At 41.3% G+C, this 17,619-nt stretch overlaps 1 protein-coding gene across 6 annotated transcripts in view; it reads right to left on the bottom strand.

The window, feature by feature from the left end:
- NTRK2 (neurotrophic receptor tyrosine kinase 2) overlaps nt 1-17,619 on the bottom strand; it is a 343,471-nt gene that overhangs the window by 273,457 nt on the left and 52,395 nt on the right. For 5 of the 6 annotated variants that reach the window (XM_045562234.1, XM_045562236.1, XM_045562239.1 and 2 more), the window contains 3 exons: nt 16,172-16,477; nt 4,097-4,132; nt 1,305-1,405 (listed from right to left, as the gene is read on the bottom strand). In XM_045562234.1, the coding sequence (XP_045418190.1) occupies nt 1,305-1,405; nt 4,097-4,132; nt 16,172-16,477 (443 nt within the window). The remainder of the gene's footprint in view (nt 1-1,304; nt 1,406-4,096; nt 4,133-16,171; nt 16,478-17,619) is intronic. The other variant, XM_045562238.1, reaches the window with a different exon arrangement.

The raw sequence follows: 17,619 nt of genomic DNA, 5'->3' as shown, positions 1-17,619 counted from the left end.
AGTGAGGAAAACAAAAGAGTGGAGGAAGCTGTTGAGTTTTGACCAGAGCAACTGACAGACCAATCCCACCACAGACCCCTGGGATCCTGTGACTTCCCCCTTTAATGGCTCCTCACTGCACCCTAAATCCACACACCCGGGACTGCGTTTCAAGGCCTACAACCTGGTCACCACCCACATCTCCAACCCCACTGACCCACACATACCTTACCCTCCAATCAAGCACCTTTGACATGTTTCCCCATCTGCAAGCTCTTGTTCACAAACCCCGAATGTCCTTCCCTTCCATTCCTGTATGTCCAAATCCCAGCCCTCCTGCATGGGCCAAGCAAAATGCCACTGGCCCCACAAAGGCTCCTCTGAATTTCCCAGCTGGAAAGAATGGAACACCTGCCCCACCATTTCTATCGCTGTACTGCATTGCTCTGCCTCTGTTTGTGCTTTAGGTGCTGGGCTTCACATCTAGGCTCTCTGACTGATGTATAAGCTGCTAAACGACAGATCTGAGTTTCATTCATGTTTTTATATTTTCCCACCGACAGCCCCTTCCACAGTCTCCTGGAGACCTTACATTTGGTGAGCAAACTTTTATTAAAAGTTTAAGGAGGCCAGGTGCAGTGGCTCACGCCTGTAATCCTAGCACTCTGGGAGGCCAAGGCAGGAGGATTGCTTGATGTCAGGAGTTCGAGACCAGCCTAAGCAAGAGTGAGACCCTGTCTCTACTGAAAATACAAAGAAACTAGCCAAACAACTAAAATAAGAGAGAAAAAGTTAACCGAGCATGGTGTAGCGTGCCTGTAGTCCCAGCTACCTGGGAGGCTGAGGCAGGAGGATCGCTTGAGCCCAGGAGTGGGAGGTTGCTGTGAGCCAGGCTGACACCACCATGGCACTCTAGCTCAGGCAAAAGAGTGAGACTCTGTCTCAAAAAAAAAAAAAAAAGTTTAAGGAGACAGATGTGAAGATGCAGTCCTTGAATGAGAAAACTGGTTTCTTGCTCTTCTAGTTTCTCGCTTCTTCTTTTAAAGGACAGATATTTGAAATAGGAACCACTAACAATCAAAAGTGGTGCACAAAAGGAGAAACAAATAAGTCAAAGGCTATACAGCACCTGTATCACTTTTCTTAAACCTTTCTATTAATATAAATTAATATATTATTGTATTAAAATCTATTCTATATTTTAATGCCCTATTTACATCTGAATAATAAAAATGTCTTGTTGAAGCAGCTACATTCCTCTAACAGGTAAGCATCTAAATTAATGCTCAGAACCAATCCAGTAAACACCTGTTTATTCCACTCACCGAGAGATGTTCCCGACCAGGTGTGTCAGCAACACCAGTGGAAGGGATATCGTTACTTCTGTTGGTGGTGTCCCCGATGTCATTTGCTGCAGTCCCATAATCTTAAATTGGAGAAGGGAGAAAGAGAAGGAACATGAAGCTGTCATTAAGTTGCCAACTAACATGAGGCCAGAGTAAGACCCAGAATGAAGCAAGACAAATCCCAAAGATTCCAAACCACTGGCAGCCCGGCTGTGGGGCAGCGTGACCAGGCTCCTGAGTCAACTGCACAAACCAAGACTTTATTTGACCCAGCTCTTTACTTTATTGTTCTGTTGGTCACATCCCAAATCTGGTTCAGGGTTTTTCTTTGCACCTAAAGAATATACCCCTTTATTAATGGCATATTTAAAACAAATACAAAAGGCAATCAATCATCTAAAAGTCACAAATTTATAGACCTGGAAGGGTTTTTAGAGACTGAGCTTAACTGACAGTTTTACAGCTAACAAATGTCAGCTGAGGAAAGTTAAATGACCAGTCTAAGGCCACCTGGCAAGAAGGTGGCCGAGCCCAGACACGGCCCCAGACTTGAAAGAAGCAACACTGCTTCCTGGGGCAGGTATATATCACTCGAGTAAAGGGCAGACACTTAAGACGAAACCTGAAATCTGCATCATGATGGAACTTGGGTCCATGCATGAACTTTTCTGAAGAGCTCTGAATTGTCAATTATTGCAGTTTCAGAATTATTAATAGAAAGACAGGATACTTAGAATTGTAAAGCTATGCTCTCATTTCACCAAGTCTCAAATGCAGATGCCGTCTTCTGGATCAATTTTAGCCTACGTGGATCGGGATGGAAATAATGACTGATTTTTTTGATGGCAGTCAAAGTTTTTATTAGCATTAATAATATCACATATGAAATGTCACAGAAAACTCTTGGTAAACTTACTGCAGACAATGTTGCTGATAATGTTTGTATTTTAATTCTGAGTAGGTACAGTTCCTTCAATTTCCATCCTGGAGAAGCTACCTCATTAACTCAGCCCCAGCTAAACTTCTCCAGGTACACTCATTATGCTGGCCTCGGGGCAACCAATCTAAATTGTATTTTTATTAGCGGAGTGTTCCTTTGTGAATAAACAGTAACACGGAAAACATCTATTTGCTATCTGTTTGCTGTTTCATTCTTAATGCCAAAACCATATGCTCACAATTTGCATTCTGAATATCTTAAAACTTACTGATTTCAAACACTAACAGATATAATTTATTTGTTTATTTTTCCCTCTTCATATTATAGCCAACCACTCATGCAAAATTTAAGTCATTAAAGTGTCTATAATTTAATATCATGGCATTTTAGCCCAAAGATCCAAAGTAGGATCTGAAGCCAATGGGGAAATGACATTTTTAAAGTCTTGAAGTCACTGGAAAGGGGACCCAGACATAATTTTAAAATGTAAAATCACAATCCAAACATACTACTCTGTGATAGAATTTGAGATATTTTTCCTTTAAGCCATACCAAGACAAATAAAGACCAAAACACACAAATCACATGCACAAAATCAACCAAACAACAGTTTGGAAGAAATATGCCTTAATATACATAAGCAGGTATAAGTCAATATAATTCCCCAGTTAAAATCAGCTCAAGTTAAATACACACACATATAATAGACATATAAATAGAATCATTTTACAGAAAAAATAAAATGTAAATAAGTATATATATAAAATTAAAGAATGGAATACTTTATAGAATAAATCTATAAATATGACATTTTAATCAATCTAACTTTTCATCATTCTTAAATTTCAAGCCAAGTCTTGAAATGTAGCCTGCCACTTCCCTGAACAGTGGCTTCCTGATCCCAAAGGTGGTTCAGAAATCTGTTAAAGATGGGCTTTCACACCTAGTAAAGCATCCTTGGCATGTGAACAAAATAGCAAAGGAGAGATGAGCTATTGAGGCAACAGCTAATATAGTGGACCTTTGGTTTCTTTCCTTTCACATTCCCAGGAGAACCCCATTTTGTTCAGGGGTTTAACCTATCAATCTCTGGGGAAGCAGACCTAAATGTTAGGGGTGGGTCTAATTAGTCAAGGGTTAATCCTTGGCAAGAATGGACCATGACCCAGTGGGGTCTTGAATCTGATACGAAGAGGGCCTGGTGGAGGTCTTTGGGAAAGTTCTCTTCTGGGACACCTTCAGAAGCTCTTCCCTTTCTCCCGTCAATGTGAATGGCAGCAGCCTCTCTGCTGACATCCGCTTATAACCGTAAGGGGAACCGGCCTTCACTGAAGCTGGCACTACAGCAAGAGAGTGTAGAGATGAAGAGAATTTGGGTCCCTGATGACATAGTTAAGCGGCTGGTTCAACCAACCCTAAAGCAAGCCCTGCCTTTGAGGTTTCTCAAAGCCAAACTTTTTTATTACACAAAAAATATAATTACGAATTGGGTTTACTGTCATAGCCAGAAACCGATACATTTCCCTTTTCTTGGTAGTCATGGCTTTTAAACAGGTAATTAGTTCCCAATTATGAAAAAAAAAATGTCTGTTACAGCCAGCTAAATGGATTTACTACTTCCAAGAACAGGACATGAGAGAGAAAGTGCTATTTACAGGCACTACAAATGTCAAGGGAAAATGGCATCAATATCGAACGATTTTTGAAAAGTATTTTTGACCATGTAATGCATAAAGTGTATATATTTAACTGAGCTTAGAGGTCTTCTTTTAGTTGATTTATTTCATTATACACAAGCAAACATACAAGGTAAAGAAAACATGATAGCTACCTTCATAAATTACATCAGGATAATTCGGGTTTGCACCTAAAAAGCAAAACAGCAAAGATTTGTAAGCATGCATTTGGAGTTTAGAAATTTCTAACTTATACCAACTAAAATAAGATAAATATACATTGAAGGTTTTGTAATTGAATAGACTGTTTTATAAGACATGGTAAATAAAATCTAAAATTCTTGGTTTGTTTCACAATAAGTCTGTTCCCCACCCTGGTCCTCCAATTTCTATCCCTACCAAAAAGCAAAGACTAAGGAAAACTCACAAATCACTCTGGAAAAACTTTAGCAATCAATGAATTATAACTATTTTTTTTGTACTGTTTCTATTATACAGTTGGCCATTTTCATTGTAATTTTGGTGTTCTTATTCCAGAAACAGGTAATTTTCATGCCACTTTTCTTATTCTTAGGGCTTAGGGGTTACTGTCAAACTATGTATAGCAGGGCCATTTGCATTCAGGAACATATGATTAACCACCCTGCATAATAATATGCAGAGCACAATTTTGCTCTCCATTTAGTCTTTAGGGGGGTTCTAGGCTGAAGAAACCTTTTATGCCCTAATACAACACAGAAAACTAAAAGGTACTTCCCGAAAGTATTTACAAATAAAAAGTTAGAAATAAATGTTATGTCAGAAAGAAATGTAAAAGTATACTAACTTAATTTTTTTTTGGATGGCTCTGCAGTTACTAAGATGATCGGAATATTTTGCTTTAAGGTATTCCGAGACTTGCCAAAAACATTTTAAATTTTTTTAAAAACTCAGCATCAACAAGACCTGGTGACAAAAACATTTGCTACTTATTCTCCAATCAGAGCTAACTAGGTCTCTACATGAAAGTCTACTTGGAAATAAAATTAAATTTTGTTATAACATTTAAGTGATTGCAAAATGAAATTCCAAAGCTATTTCCTATGCTTTTAGTCCTCACTTGCCATGTGAAACAGTAAAACTTGTAAACCATAAAGCTTACTCAGTTTTCATTTCACTTCTGAACCCTTAGCAGGAAAATGCCATTAAAATAGAGTGAAATGAGCCAATTTTCTGTTCATGCATTCCCCAGCGAATAATCAAGGTTAGTCTAAATGAAGAACCAAATAAAAGTGGCCCCAATGTTCAAATTAGAATTTTAACACATTTCAAAACTAGGAAAATATGTATTTTAGCAGGGAAAAAATGAAATGAATGGCTGTGTACTTCAATTCAGGGATGCTGCATACTGCTGTGTAGTCCATGCTTTGCATAACTTGGGTGGGGAGGGGTCGCCTTTCATATTATAGTCCATGGGAAGGGCACCATCTGAAATTGTGCAGTGCACAACCTGGGTAGCCACACGTGGTGGCATTGTATCAATTCATGCAAAGTCATTGATTCCAGTAAATTTCAACAGTATTTTGAGGAGTTTTATTATCCCAAATACCATTTCAAAGTAGTTTTGAGTTATGATATGTCAATATGTTAATATGTATTATCAGAATTATTTGTAGCTATTATGACAGCCTGAGAAGAAACTTGAAAGCTGCCCTGCAGTCTGAGGGGTAATTCAGTGAATAAAGCAGCAGGAAGTCCCAGTGGAAGCCCTTGCAATGTCACTTGCAAGGCACTCACTTGTCCTCTGAAGTCTTTTCCCTTTGCAAAAGCCTTAGACCAAATGGTGTCCCCTTCACCATGGGGTTTGACTACACCTGCTGAAGGAAAGGTTCTGTAACTCCAAGAGAGCAAGTCATTCTTTGAACTACTCAGTAATTTATTATTTTAGGAAATCTCACTCTGCCCTCTTTGCTCCGTGCCCCTCCACACAGTCTGAGAGTTCGAACTTCAAACCCAGCCTTCCTCATGTGATTATAAACATGTATTTGTCAGGCAGGAGGGTAGAACCTATTGTAGTTCACAATTCATTAACTTGATTTGTAATTTTTAAATACATGGATATAAGTATGTGAATCCTAATTTGTACTAGGGTGATCAATCATCTCAGATTGCCTGTGACTGAGGGGACACCTGAGACACTGGACTTTAAGTTTTGAAACCTGGGGCATTCCCAGCCAAATCCTTCCAGTTTGCCCAGGACTGAGGGCCATCCCTGGATGTGGGGCTTTCACAGCTTAAAATGGGAGGAATTGGTCCCTCTGGTTTGTTCTCATGCCCTCACGGACCCCTATACATGAAAGAGAAGAGCCTGTATTCACCATCGCTTTTACACATCCAACTCCATAAGAATATGTAAAAAGACTGAGGATTCAGAGCCAGATTTATCTCAGCCACACATTTAAATGGCCTCAGTGAATATGAATGACTTACAGGTTTAATCTGCCTCATCGCAGAAAGAGAACACCCAAACACACTACCCACACAAAACCCCTAAGAAGATCCAAGAACATCAAACCGATCCAATGCATCAAATGTCAGGGATGGAAAACAAGATTCAGGGTGGGATCAAAAACGAAAGAGTTTAGCCCATAATCTAGAAAGCAGGTCATTTTCCAGACTTACGATTCAGATCAGTGCATGCGTTTCCTACCAAGAGCACCAGCAAAGCCATCAGGCCACATCTAAACTTTCCGAAAAGCACTTTTTCCTAACTTCATTTTCCCAGATGTATGAGAAGTACTGTCACTTTACTTTTGTTGCCAGGAATAGCCAAATTTAGTGAAGATTATGAAACTCGCAGAAAGACAATGTGGGAGGAACAATAACAGGTTTTTTTCCCCTCCCAAGCATACTGTGCTATGTCTGACAAGGGGTCTATGCACACGATAAAGAAATGCCTGTCAGTGTAACAGGTTTAGGGAGACTGGCCCATGGGAGAACACACAGATCTAGAGTTTATGAAAAATGAGGGCCACATTACTCCAGTTGACCCCAACTCATCAATATATTTGCTCCTAGCAACTTCCCAGGCAAGCAAAACCTCCATGACATTTACACTCCAATAGTGAGGTATTTATTAACATCATTTTAAATGTAGACAGAAAAAAAATCACCACTTCCTTTTTAGACCTCTGGCAATGGTCAAATTTTGAAGATATCCTGCCATTTTTAAGTCTAACTGGTTCCTATTACTTAGTTTAAATATGTTCATCATATGTCATTACATACTGTTATATGCTAAAGTTAGGAATAGAACGTCTGTTGGAGATATTCAGGACTCAAAGGTCAATGAGGAAGGACAAACACGAGCTATGAGGAAAAAAATTCAAAGCAAAGACAATGAATGAAAAACAGAGAAGCAGCATTGCTCTTAAGGCACGCCCTTGTAGTGGCATTTGAAGAAGGTTATTATGTTTCCTTGAATGCTGTCCTAGTAGTGCCCATCAAATCAGAAATCTCAGATTTAGGCAGAAAAAGGTGGCATCAAGCTCTAAAGCTTCATGTCGGGAATTTATGGAAATCTGGGAACTCCATTCAACCCACTGGTGCTCCAAATCAGTGGCAGACCTAGACTCCTCTACAGCGCAAGTGTAAGAGCTGCAACTCCTCCCCAGCTGAACGAAGATGAGGGCCTAGTTACCAATGCCTGCTCACCCGATGGTCAAATTCTGGTTTTCGATGAGGTTGCTAAGCGTCCTAAGGTGCCACACTCACTTTTACTTTGTTCTTGACCTAAGGAATGTCATCAAGAATTACGGGAAGGGAGTAGCCAGTCCAGAGTGCAGCCTGAAGCGTCCCTAGTGAAAGGAACAGAGGGGACCGTAGCCTGGCCACGGCCACCCTTCTGACCAAGATCCACAGTGAACAGGTGCGGTCTGCACCTCCCAGGGACGAACTCTTGGGGCATTTAGCCTTCTGCGCATAAGAGACACAATCACTTTTTTCTTTCCTCAACAGCATGAAACCCAGGCACTTCACCATGCTCTTAATTCCATGCTAAAGTAACCTAAAGTGGGGCCTTTTTATTTCAACCTTCTAACCTTAATGATAGCTCCCGAGTAGATCTTATGACTTTCTGTAAATCTTTGTGAGTAAATCTTTATGACTTTTTAACTGTAAGATTCTACAGCTAAAGGGAAAATGCATTTGTAGAATAAAAAAATAAATTGTGGGAAGAGAAAAAGCCTGACAGTATGGTTCATTTTCCATTCTGCTACCAAGATAAAAATAATGGGGAGGCCAGAAAGACACATCTTTTTCCTTCCTTTAACTTTTAGTCTCCCTGTAATGCTATAAAAAAAAGAAAAGAAAAGAAAGGAAAAAAAAAAGACTTTTCTTTCAATTCTATTTGCAGGCTCTGTTTAGTATGATCTTGAAAAATATTTCAAAGAATTCCATATGATAAAGCAATAGCAAAAGATCTGTTCTATTCAAATGAACTGTCCTTGCTTTGTCAACAGTGGTTTTTCCCTAACACATGAGACTTTCAGCTCCATCTCCTTTTCCCTTTCTGAACAGCAGGTTGAACTCAGGGCCTGAAAACACTGGGGGTTCGGATGTCTGGGTTTCAGTTCTGGCTGAACCACTAATTTCCTATGCAGCACTGGGAGTCTCTTCCCTCTCTCTGTAACAAAGGAGCCTTCCGTAAGACAGGAGAGGATAATAGCCTTGGCTTTGGCAACTCCTCAGGAGCTTCAGGAAGCATAATTAATTAACATTAGTACTCCTGAGATATAAAGAGCTATTTAAGTATAAATCTTAATTATCATGATTATTATGAATCTATGGCCAAACCATGCTCCCCTCGGTTATTTAAGGCAGAAAAGCAGGTAGAACTTTCTTTCCTTTCACCCCCGGGACAAGAAATGGGTCCTGACAAATAGCCTAAGGGACAAACAGTATAAAAAGCCAGGGGTGGGCTTTACATTTGTTTAATGCATAACGTTTGGAGAAATTTCCTCTCTCGTTCTTTGGCCTAAGTACACCAAATCTAAATCCGCCAGTTTGGGGGAATTCTAAGTGCTGCAGAGAACTCTAGTTCATCCACACGTCATGAATCTTTTGATAAAACGGCACAAAAGGAGTAGCTGTGGGCAAAGCTCTTCCAATATTTATAGTTTGTTCCTGACGTGCATTTCGCATAGGAGGCAAATGCTCCTGGATTAGGAAGCATAAGTCACCGACTCCCACTGCTTGTGTGAATGAGCATTCTTGAGCTGTGACATTCTTCCTGAATGAGTGGGCCACAGAGACACTCTTTATGCTCTGCCTAAAGAATGGTAAGCTTTAAAACAAGGGTTTATCATCTAATGCTCTGGCTAGGTTTGCTCCAAGCCTAAAGCATTAAATCACTTGGGAAACGATTTTGATAAAAGAATTGACTCTTAATCGATGTATTCACATTTATAGAAGTATCTGACCAGCTGTCAAAATTCTTGCAACTTGTGCTATCTGATCAGAAGATGCGAACAAACGTTCCAGGTTTCTTCCTCAGAATAAGTCATAAGCAATGTCTCTGCCATTAATTTCTGCTTCAAAGTCTGCTTAAAAAAAAACCCTCATCACTCCTAATCACCACTCAGCCTCCAAGCACACTCTCCTGTTCATGAAGGGACTTTTCTATGTGTAGGATTGAATTCCAATGACAGCCACATAGTGGATCAATTTCATCTTACACAAGTCTTTATTTTTGGCCTGTAAGCTAAATAGGATACATGAGAATCTTTGGAGAATCCTCAGATAACCCTCGCCTTGGTATGCATGCGCCTGAAACCGCTGTCTCTACTTTTTATTCACTCTCCCAAGCCTTCTTAAGCTACATATTGAATTCATCCTACTTCTTGCCAAACCCAATTAGAAGTCATCTCTGTGCACCATCTAGTCTATATTTTTATCATCATGACTATTCGATATCCTCAGGGAGCACAGGTGAGGTCATCGTGATGGATGCCTAACCAGCTCTTCCAGTGGCTCCCCCAGGTGCTGGGGGCATCCTCACTGCTCACAGTGTGGTCCATGACGAGCAACATCAGCATGATCTGGGAGCCTATGAGAAATGCATCATCTTAGGCCCTTTTCCAGATCCACTGAATCATAATCTGCATTTTAACAGAGTTCCCAGGAGTTTTGGATGTGCATTAAGGCTTGGATGCCCTGATTTACAACTCACTGAGAAATTTTACCAGAGTCAAAAAAATCCCAGTGGGCATAAAGGATGACGATTTTTCACCGAAAACAGAGTAAGAGACAGATAACCAAATATTGGGGCAGGGTATCTCTGACCACAGCGATAAAAAAAAGGGGGACAGGGCAGGTTGGTTTTGTTCCCAAAGACACCCCTCTGGGCCCCATTCCAAATGAGGAGGGGGAGGAGAAAGAGCTTAGACAGCAGAGAAAGCCAACATTTACCCACCCTCTCTAGGAACACAGCCTTGACTTAGTCTTCTCCTAAAGGGGCCAAGTCTAGAAAGCTCACGCAGTATAATAAGGAAAGGCAAAGCCGGTCTGCGATAAAAGCATTTTTGGGTGGAAAGTTTCTCCCTCCCTGATAGCTACAAAGCATAAACACAAAGGGAGGTGAGAAATGTGCACCTCCTTTATGATACCCTCAGCTCCTGCCTAGCAAGAGGACAACACTGAGCACCTGCCTACCCTGCGACAGGCACTGCATCGGGCACTGCAGATACGCTCAACTTCACAGCAACCTTCTAAGTAGGTGCCAGAACCCGCCATTTTATAGAGAAGGAAAGTCACATTCCACACTCCCAGGTGTGAAGAAAATTACTCAAAGCCACACAGGTCATGGCGAATGGAATTCAGATCTGAAATTATATCAGATTAGAGTCCAAAATCCAAACTCTTCCCACTATATCAAAGTTTCCCTTTAAATAATGTGGAGAGTGGGGACTAACTATGCATAAGATTCCAATTTCAAACGTCAGTTCTGAATGAGTCATTTGGATTGAGAGCAAGTAACAGGAGTTTATCTCATTAAAAGTAAAATCTTAGTGGTTCCACCTATTCTACTTAATAGTCTCTGTTCAATGGCTTCTCCAGAAAAGAAAACATCCAAAGGGGTGCCTTTATTCTTCACTGTCTATAATTTCTGCATGCCTTCAGCTAGGTCCTGCCTAGTACCAGGGCAGGGACACCTGTGGGAATTAGAAGTTGATCTCTTAGCGGCAGGATGAAGCAACCTCAAAAAGGAGCAAGGGGCAGGAATGAAAGGCCAAGTGTTTCTCCACCTTTCTTCATTTTATGGGTGGTCAGGGTATTCTCCTTTACTGGGGGAAGGGCTATGCTTTACTTCCCAGTCCCACACCTCACCCCTGCCACGTTCCTAAGAAGTAGGGTCCCCGCTGTCTTGAGCTTTGTAACTCACTACAAGGGGTAGCCAGCCCCCTGTTTCCCCTACCTCCAGAGCGAGCTGACACCTTGTGCAACATCCCCAGATTCTAGCATAACAGGATGCTACCGAGACTCTTCCTGCCTCGGTAACTGACACCAAAGTGGATGGGAGGCACTCAGAGGCAGAATTCGCAAAGGAACTGGCTGAGAACTGGACCCATGTCCTTCAAAATGCATGATTCACCTTGAGATTTTAGGAGGTCCCCAGGAGGAGATAGCAAGGAAGGACTTACAAAGAACATTCTTTGGGGAAGTGTTGCCATGTCACCACCCCAGCAACACTTCCACAGAGCCACTTGGAGAGCTTGAACTGTGTTTCCTACAGGAGGATGGCTCAGAAGACAAGGCCTGAATCTTGCCAGGGAAGGAGAAAGCTACCTGCAGCTGCAGGATGTAAGTGGCCTTTGGTTCCACCTGTACACCCAGGGGACAAGGGATCATGAGTGCCCCTGTGGATCAGACAGAGGCAGCACAGAAGAAAGCCTCCATGGGGAGCATTAGGTCTTGTCAACAGGGCCTCCTGGAGGGGCAGAGGGACCCCCAAAAATACAAAGCTGCTTCCTGGAGGAAGAAGTTGCTTCCTCCAGCTGGAGCAGAGGTATGTTTGTTCATGCCACGGAAACTGCAGAGAAAGGAATCTCCAAGAACCCACAGAGGTATCCAAGAAAGAAAGTCCAAGTATCAGCACTGAACATTCCTAGGTCCCAAAAGCACAAAGCCAATAGCAAGCAAACTTCCCTGCCATCTCCCACACCCATCCCCTTCCACCCGGGCAGCAGAGGGGCTGAAATCTCAGCAAACTCCAGCCCCTACCCCATTCTGCCAGCCTGAACTTGGCCAGGAGATCAAGTACAGAGTTTTAATTTCTAGCTCTGATGGGACATGCTATTTCTCAATTGAGCTTCTGACTACAGTCTAAAATGACCAAAAGATTCTTACTCAGTCATAAGCAAAAAAAATTTTTGCATGGCTGAGTTCTCCTCCAGAGCAGTGAGGCTCACCCTTGGTTACTCATTGGAATCACCGGGGAATCTTAAAAACAAAAAATGCCAAAGCCTAAGTCTCATCTGGGAGCCACTGAATCAGAATTGCTAAAGGCAGGCACCAGAATGTGTATTAAAAAAATGTAATCAAATAAAATAATAGTGAAAAGCCCTCAGTTGATTCTAATGTGCAACAAGGTGCTTGCTGGAAGCTACTGCTCTGGGAGCCTGGGAAGATTCCTCCTAGCGACTTCCATTGTAAAGGGACAATGGAAAACAAAAATAAAATAAAACTACGACAGTTTGTCACAAGTTACGCTCTGCAGTGTGCTAGAAAGATGGACACTACGGGGCTCTAGATTTCATATTGAAGCTGAAAGCTGCTTTAAACACAACCCCAAACTAACCAGAGCTGAGTTAAGTTCTTAAATGTGGGATCCAAAATGATCGATTTAGTGTCTGGAGTCTGAGAAAGTCTTCTCCCTTTTCTCAGCTACTGGCCAGGTTTCCAGTGATTAACAGACAGGGAAGGCATTGGCTTGGTCTCTGGGGTCCTGCTGACATCTAAAGATCTGATAGCACCCGTCCTTCCACAGTAGCGCCCCGGCTGGGGCAGTGGTGGGGTCTGCACAGCCCCAGCACTCTCAAAAGACATTACGTGGGGATCTTGGTTTGCTGGGCCTCTCCCCTTCGGTGCCTGCCTCCCATCCTCACGCCTTGGGAAAGGCACCCCTTGGCCTGGGCTGATGCTGGATCAAGATCTATCTGCCCCACCCATCCTCCAAGTGGGGATCAGAGCATCTGCCACCCCATCCCAGTGTCCCAGTGTAGCACACCATGAGGCAGTAAAGGCTATCAGGACTGTCATTACATCCAATCAGACCCTCCGCTTCCATCCTCACCAATTTTTGTTTTAGGGACTTTTGGTTGACTTGTTTTAATTTATGCTTCAATTTCTTTCACAATTCTTCATTCTCTGTTTTCAAAAATGAGTTCCTAAGCAAAGTGGCCATATCTCAGTTCTAAGATGAATGAGGTGCACACATTCTAAGGGACCCCAGAGCTGTCACATGAACTCTTCTGGCTCTGTGGGGAAATGCAATGGGCGTCAGGGTGAGCCCGGGCTGCCTGCTTCCTTCTAAGCCAGTAAACTTGCAGTGTAAAAAAAAAAAAGGGGGAGGAGGATCTCAGCAAAACAACTGGGGGAAAAGTAAGTGAAACTTCTTACCAAAAAGATTTGTGAAAGCTAAACTTCTTCATCAATTATGGTATGATGACAGCAGAAATGCTGCTGAAATATGAGGCCAAACTTAACCTGTTGTTCTTAACATGAAATGTATCTTTAGGCCAGAATTTTTTTCTTCTTTTGCGATTTGTTTATTTTCCTTTAGTTTTAAAGGAGGGAAAGAGAGAAAAGAAGCAATCCTAAGAAAGGTCATTATCTGTATGCTATGGCTATGGGTCTCCTCGATACCCACAAAGATTCTACCCAAGCCAAGTAGGGTCAGTATCTAATTGGTCCCACTGGTTTATGGCCCAGCAGGGCCATTTACATCCACCATCCCCCTGTGCCAAGTCTCCTTCATTACCACTTTCATTTATTGCTCCTTGAATAACTGGTACTTGAGTAAATAGTTAAAGAAAAGAAAAATCATTCTTTTCTAAAAGCAGATATTTATATTTTAAAGACCTAACAAAAATGAATAAGTGAACAAGAGAGAAAGAGAAGAAAAACATCTCTTTAAAATTTAGCTTAATTTTTATTTTATACAAGAAATAAATTATTTCTTTTAAAGGGGATATTTGAGAGACTCCAAGTTATTCTTATGCCAGAAAACAATTTTTCCCATCACTAACTAAGTTAAAATGAACAGAGATATCAATAAAAATGAAGCCACATGGATAAAAGGAGTTCAGCACTACCAAATATTAGTGCCATATAGAAATGTTCAAAAGAAAATACATCAAAATCCTACCTAAAACAGAAGCTACATGCTTTTCACTGACAGTAAGAACTGTGCATGTATCAAAGGACACAGATCACTTCTGATAGCTTTTAAACTCTAGACCTTCACCCTCAATCAAGTTTCACCCTGACAGTTTCAAAAGGACATTGACGAAATGCAAATAAAGTCTGAAGTTCAATTACTAGTAATGCACCAATATTAGTCGCTTAGTAGTGACAACGGTCCTGCAGTAATATGTTAACAGTGGGGGGGGGGGACGATACTGGGAACTCTCTGCACTACCTCTGCAATGTCTCTGCAAGGCTAATATTATTCACAAATATAAAGTTTATTTAAGAAGGAACAAAAAGCTGTTGTCCCAAACCAGAGTCTCCAGATTTAACTATGAAGCTGTTATTCCCTCAAACATGCAGGAATGTAGAGACTGACTACAGCAACCGCAGCCAAGCAGCTAAACTCTCAATTAAGAGAAAGATTTAATGCAAAAGACAACAGCAGCCAGGGGTGTCTGGGTATCGTGTCCAAATATAGCTTGTTTTATGTGTTCCTGAAGGGCTGTTTGTAAATCAAACTTACATAATTCAAATCACATTTTGAAAACATTAACGGAGGCTGTACATTTAAAAAGATGTTTAGTAAATACCAGGATAATAGGAACTTAGTTTGCAAAGAGAAGTATTGCGTTCTCATTTACTGTTTAGCAAAGGTGGCTTTGCATGGGTCACCTTTGTCGATGGTCCATCCTGTGAGCCACACAGCTGCATGTTGCCCAAGCAGCCCCTGCCCCACAGGTCTCCAGGTTTCTATCTTCCCTCCTCTCTACCAAGTCATCTCTGTGCGACTTGGACTAACTCAGAGCTATTACAGTGAGGAACTCTATTCATGTACAGGTCTCAACATCTAAACACAGGCCCCCGCCCCCACTGTGGTAGCAAGCATTTGGCCAAGAAGATTGAGCAGGTAAGAATACTCTAATGTAGGACATTATCTGAAGCCCACTATTACTGGAGCTCACAGTGACTCTCTCCTGCTGGCTATAGAAGGGACCCCTGATGCTAGCGATCCTTCCCCAATCCAAACTCCAGGTAGATGCTATTACCACTCCTAGAAAAACAACTCAGGATCTGATAAGGCAATCCTCAACTCAGTCAGCCCAGGTAAGCAAAACAGTCCAGAACACTGGTTTCCTGCCCATGGATAAGAAAGCAGGATTCTCCATTCCAATGGATACGGGGCTAGGAAATAAATCTTAAATATTTCACAAGCCACCCAAACACAATTCATTTGCTCATGTTTTTGCATGAGTTCTACCATTATGGGTACAAAATCTCATCAAATACTTGTGATGATGATAATAATCCTTTTCTCATGAAATACCAAAGCACTCTACAGTAATTAGTAATCCTGTATATATCAGATTACTATTCAAAATTATTCACTCCCCTCCTCACCTTCTTAGGAGGAGTACAATTCCCTGCCCCTCGACTTGGCTTTGGCCCAAAGACTTGCTTTGCTAGCCAATGGCATATAGATTGAAGAGCCCTGAACCTAGCCCTTAAGAAGCTGCATGTATGTATTTCTAGCTGTCCTCTTTCATTCTGTGCTTGCATAAGAAGCAGATATCCTATGTAGCTGCTGCTTCTTCACCTTGCATCCTGGAATAAATACACATGGCACAAAACCACTCCAGCTGACCTACAGACCCATGAGCAAGACTACATACAGGAGTTTTAAGACACTGGGTTTGTGAATGGGTTATTGTACACATGGTTTTGTCAGTAGTTGAATGCTAGACCCTACCCTCTCCCCACATGCAAAAGCATCAGGTACTCACCATCATCAATTCCAGGCCAGCCCATGAAGTGAGCAGAAATCTGTTTCTCGTCCTTCCCATACTCATTCTTGGCTATTAGCGTGTAGTCCCCGTTGTTCATGTGAGTGGGATTATCCAGCTGGAGGCAGCCGTGGTACTCCGTGTGATTGGTAACATGTATTTTAGTACAGATGTATTTGGACTCATTCAAGATCGCCCCGTTATAGAACCACTGAAGCGCTGGTTTGGGGTTGCCTTTCACAGTGAATGGAATGCACCAGTGGTGGTCTGAGGTTGGAGATTCGAGAAATGTGATAGTTGGTGCAACTAAATTGAAAAAGAGAGAGTTAATAGCATCAGAAAGCTCATAATTCTCACCATCTCCAGATTTCTGTGCCATTGACAGGGGATTTTATTCAACCATTGTTTGGTTTAAGAAAACACATGACCAGCAACTCGGGAATCCACCAATATTCTGTGTCATCATCAAGGTGGATTTAACTCCACACAAAGGGCTTCAGAGAGACTCTTTCCTCTGCTCTACTGAAGACCCATGCTTCACAGTCATTTTTCAAATCTATTCAGTGTAAATAAGAACCAGCTCCAAACAGATCCAAGAGATTTCTGATAGCGGAAAAGGTTCATGTGAAGTTGACTTTGGTTTCTAATATATGTATCTTGATATTATGTAGATTTACCAAAAAAATGAAGGACACTATTTTTACAGTAATTCTTCCCTAAATAATACAAATAACAGAAATGACTCTGCAAATTTTGCCTGAAGCCCTAATCTCAGATTACTTTTCTAAAACAGATCAAACTTATCCATGTAATGAATGTCACTGCTGATGATGATTAATTATCATAAAGTATGATAAACTAATATTTTTATTGACTGTCAATAGCAACTACTCTTTAAAGCATCACATTTCATTATGGTATGGTCCATTTTTGCAAGGATCTTAGATGCCAATGTTTTGATCCCTTAAATGTCTGGGGTCCAATCTAAGCCTGGACAAACAGACTAGAAATTATTACAACTTTAAGTATAAAGCACTTTCTGCTTTGGGGAAACAAACATTATCAAGTAGTGTCTTTTAACAGAGTACTTATCCTGAATGAAAGTATTTAAAATCCCTTATCACTGCTTTAATGTGACCTAAATTTGATAATTATAAAATCAGGGACTGGAAAAGACTTTTGAGATCTAATGGAATCATTTTTCAGATGAAGAAACCAAACTTCAATAAGGTTAAGTGAGTTGGTTAGGATTACTGAGTGAGGCAGATCTAGAACAAGAATCCTGGTCTGGTGCTACCTGCAGTAGCCCTTCCCTCTCATACCCGCCTCTTGATTGCACTTGTTCATCAAACAAAAAGAGTAAAAAATACACGGCACCGTGGCCTGGGAACACACAAACATTCTCATTAGGGCCCCAGTCTCCTGTCGTGGTTATCTTGGTTGTTAGT

Source organism: Lemur catta, chromosome 10 (genome assembly GCF_020740605.2).
Source record: "Lemur catta isolate mLemCat1 chromosome 10, mLemCat1.pri, whole genome shotgun sequence".
Lineage (NCBI taxonomy): Eukaryota > Metazoa > Chordata > Mammalia > Primates > Lemuridae > Lemur > Lemur catta.
This window is presented reverse-complemented; position numbering and strand designations above follow the sequence as displayed.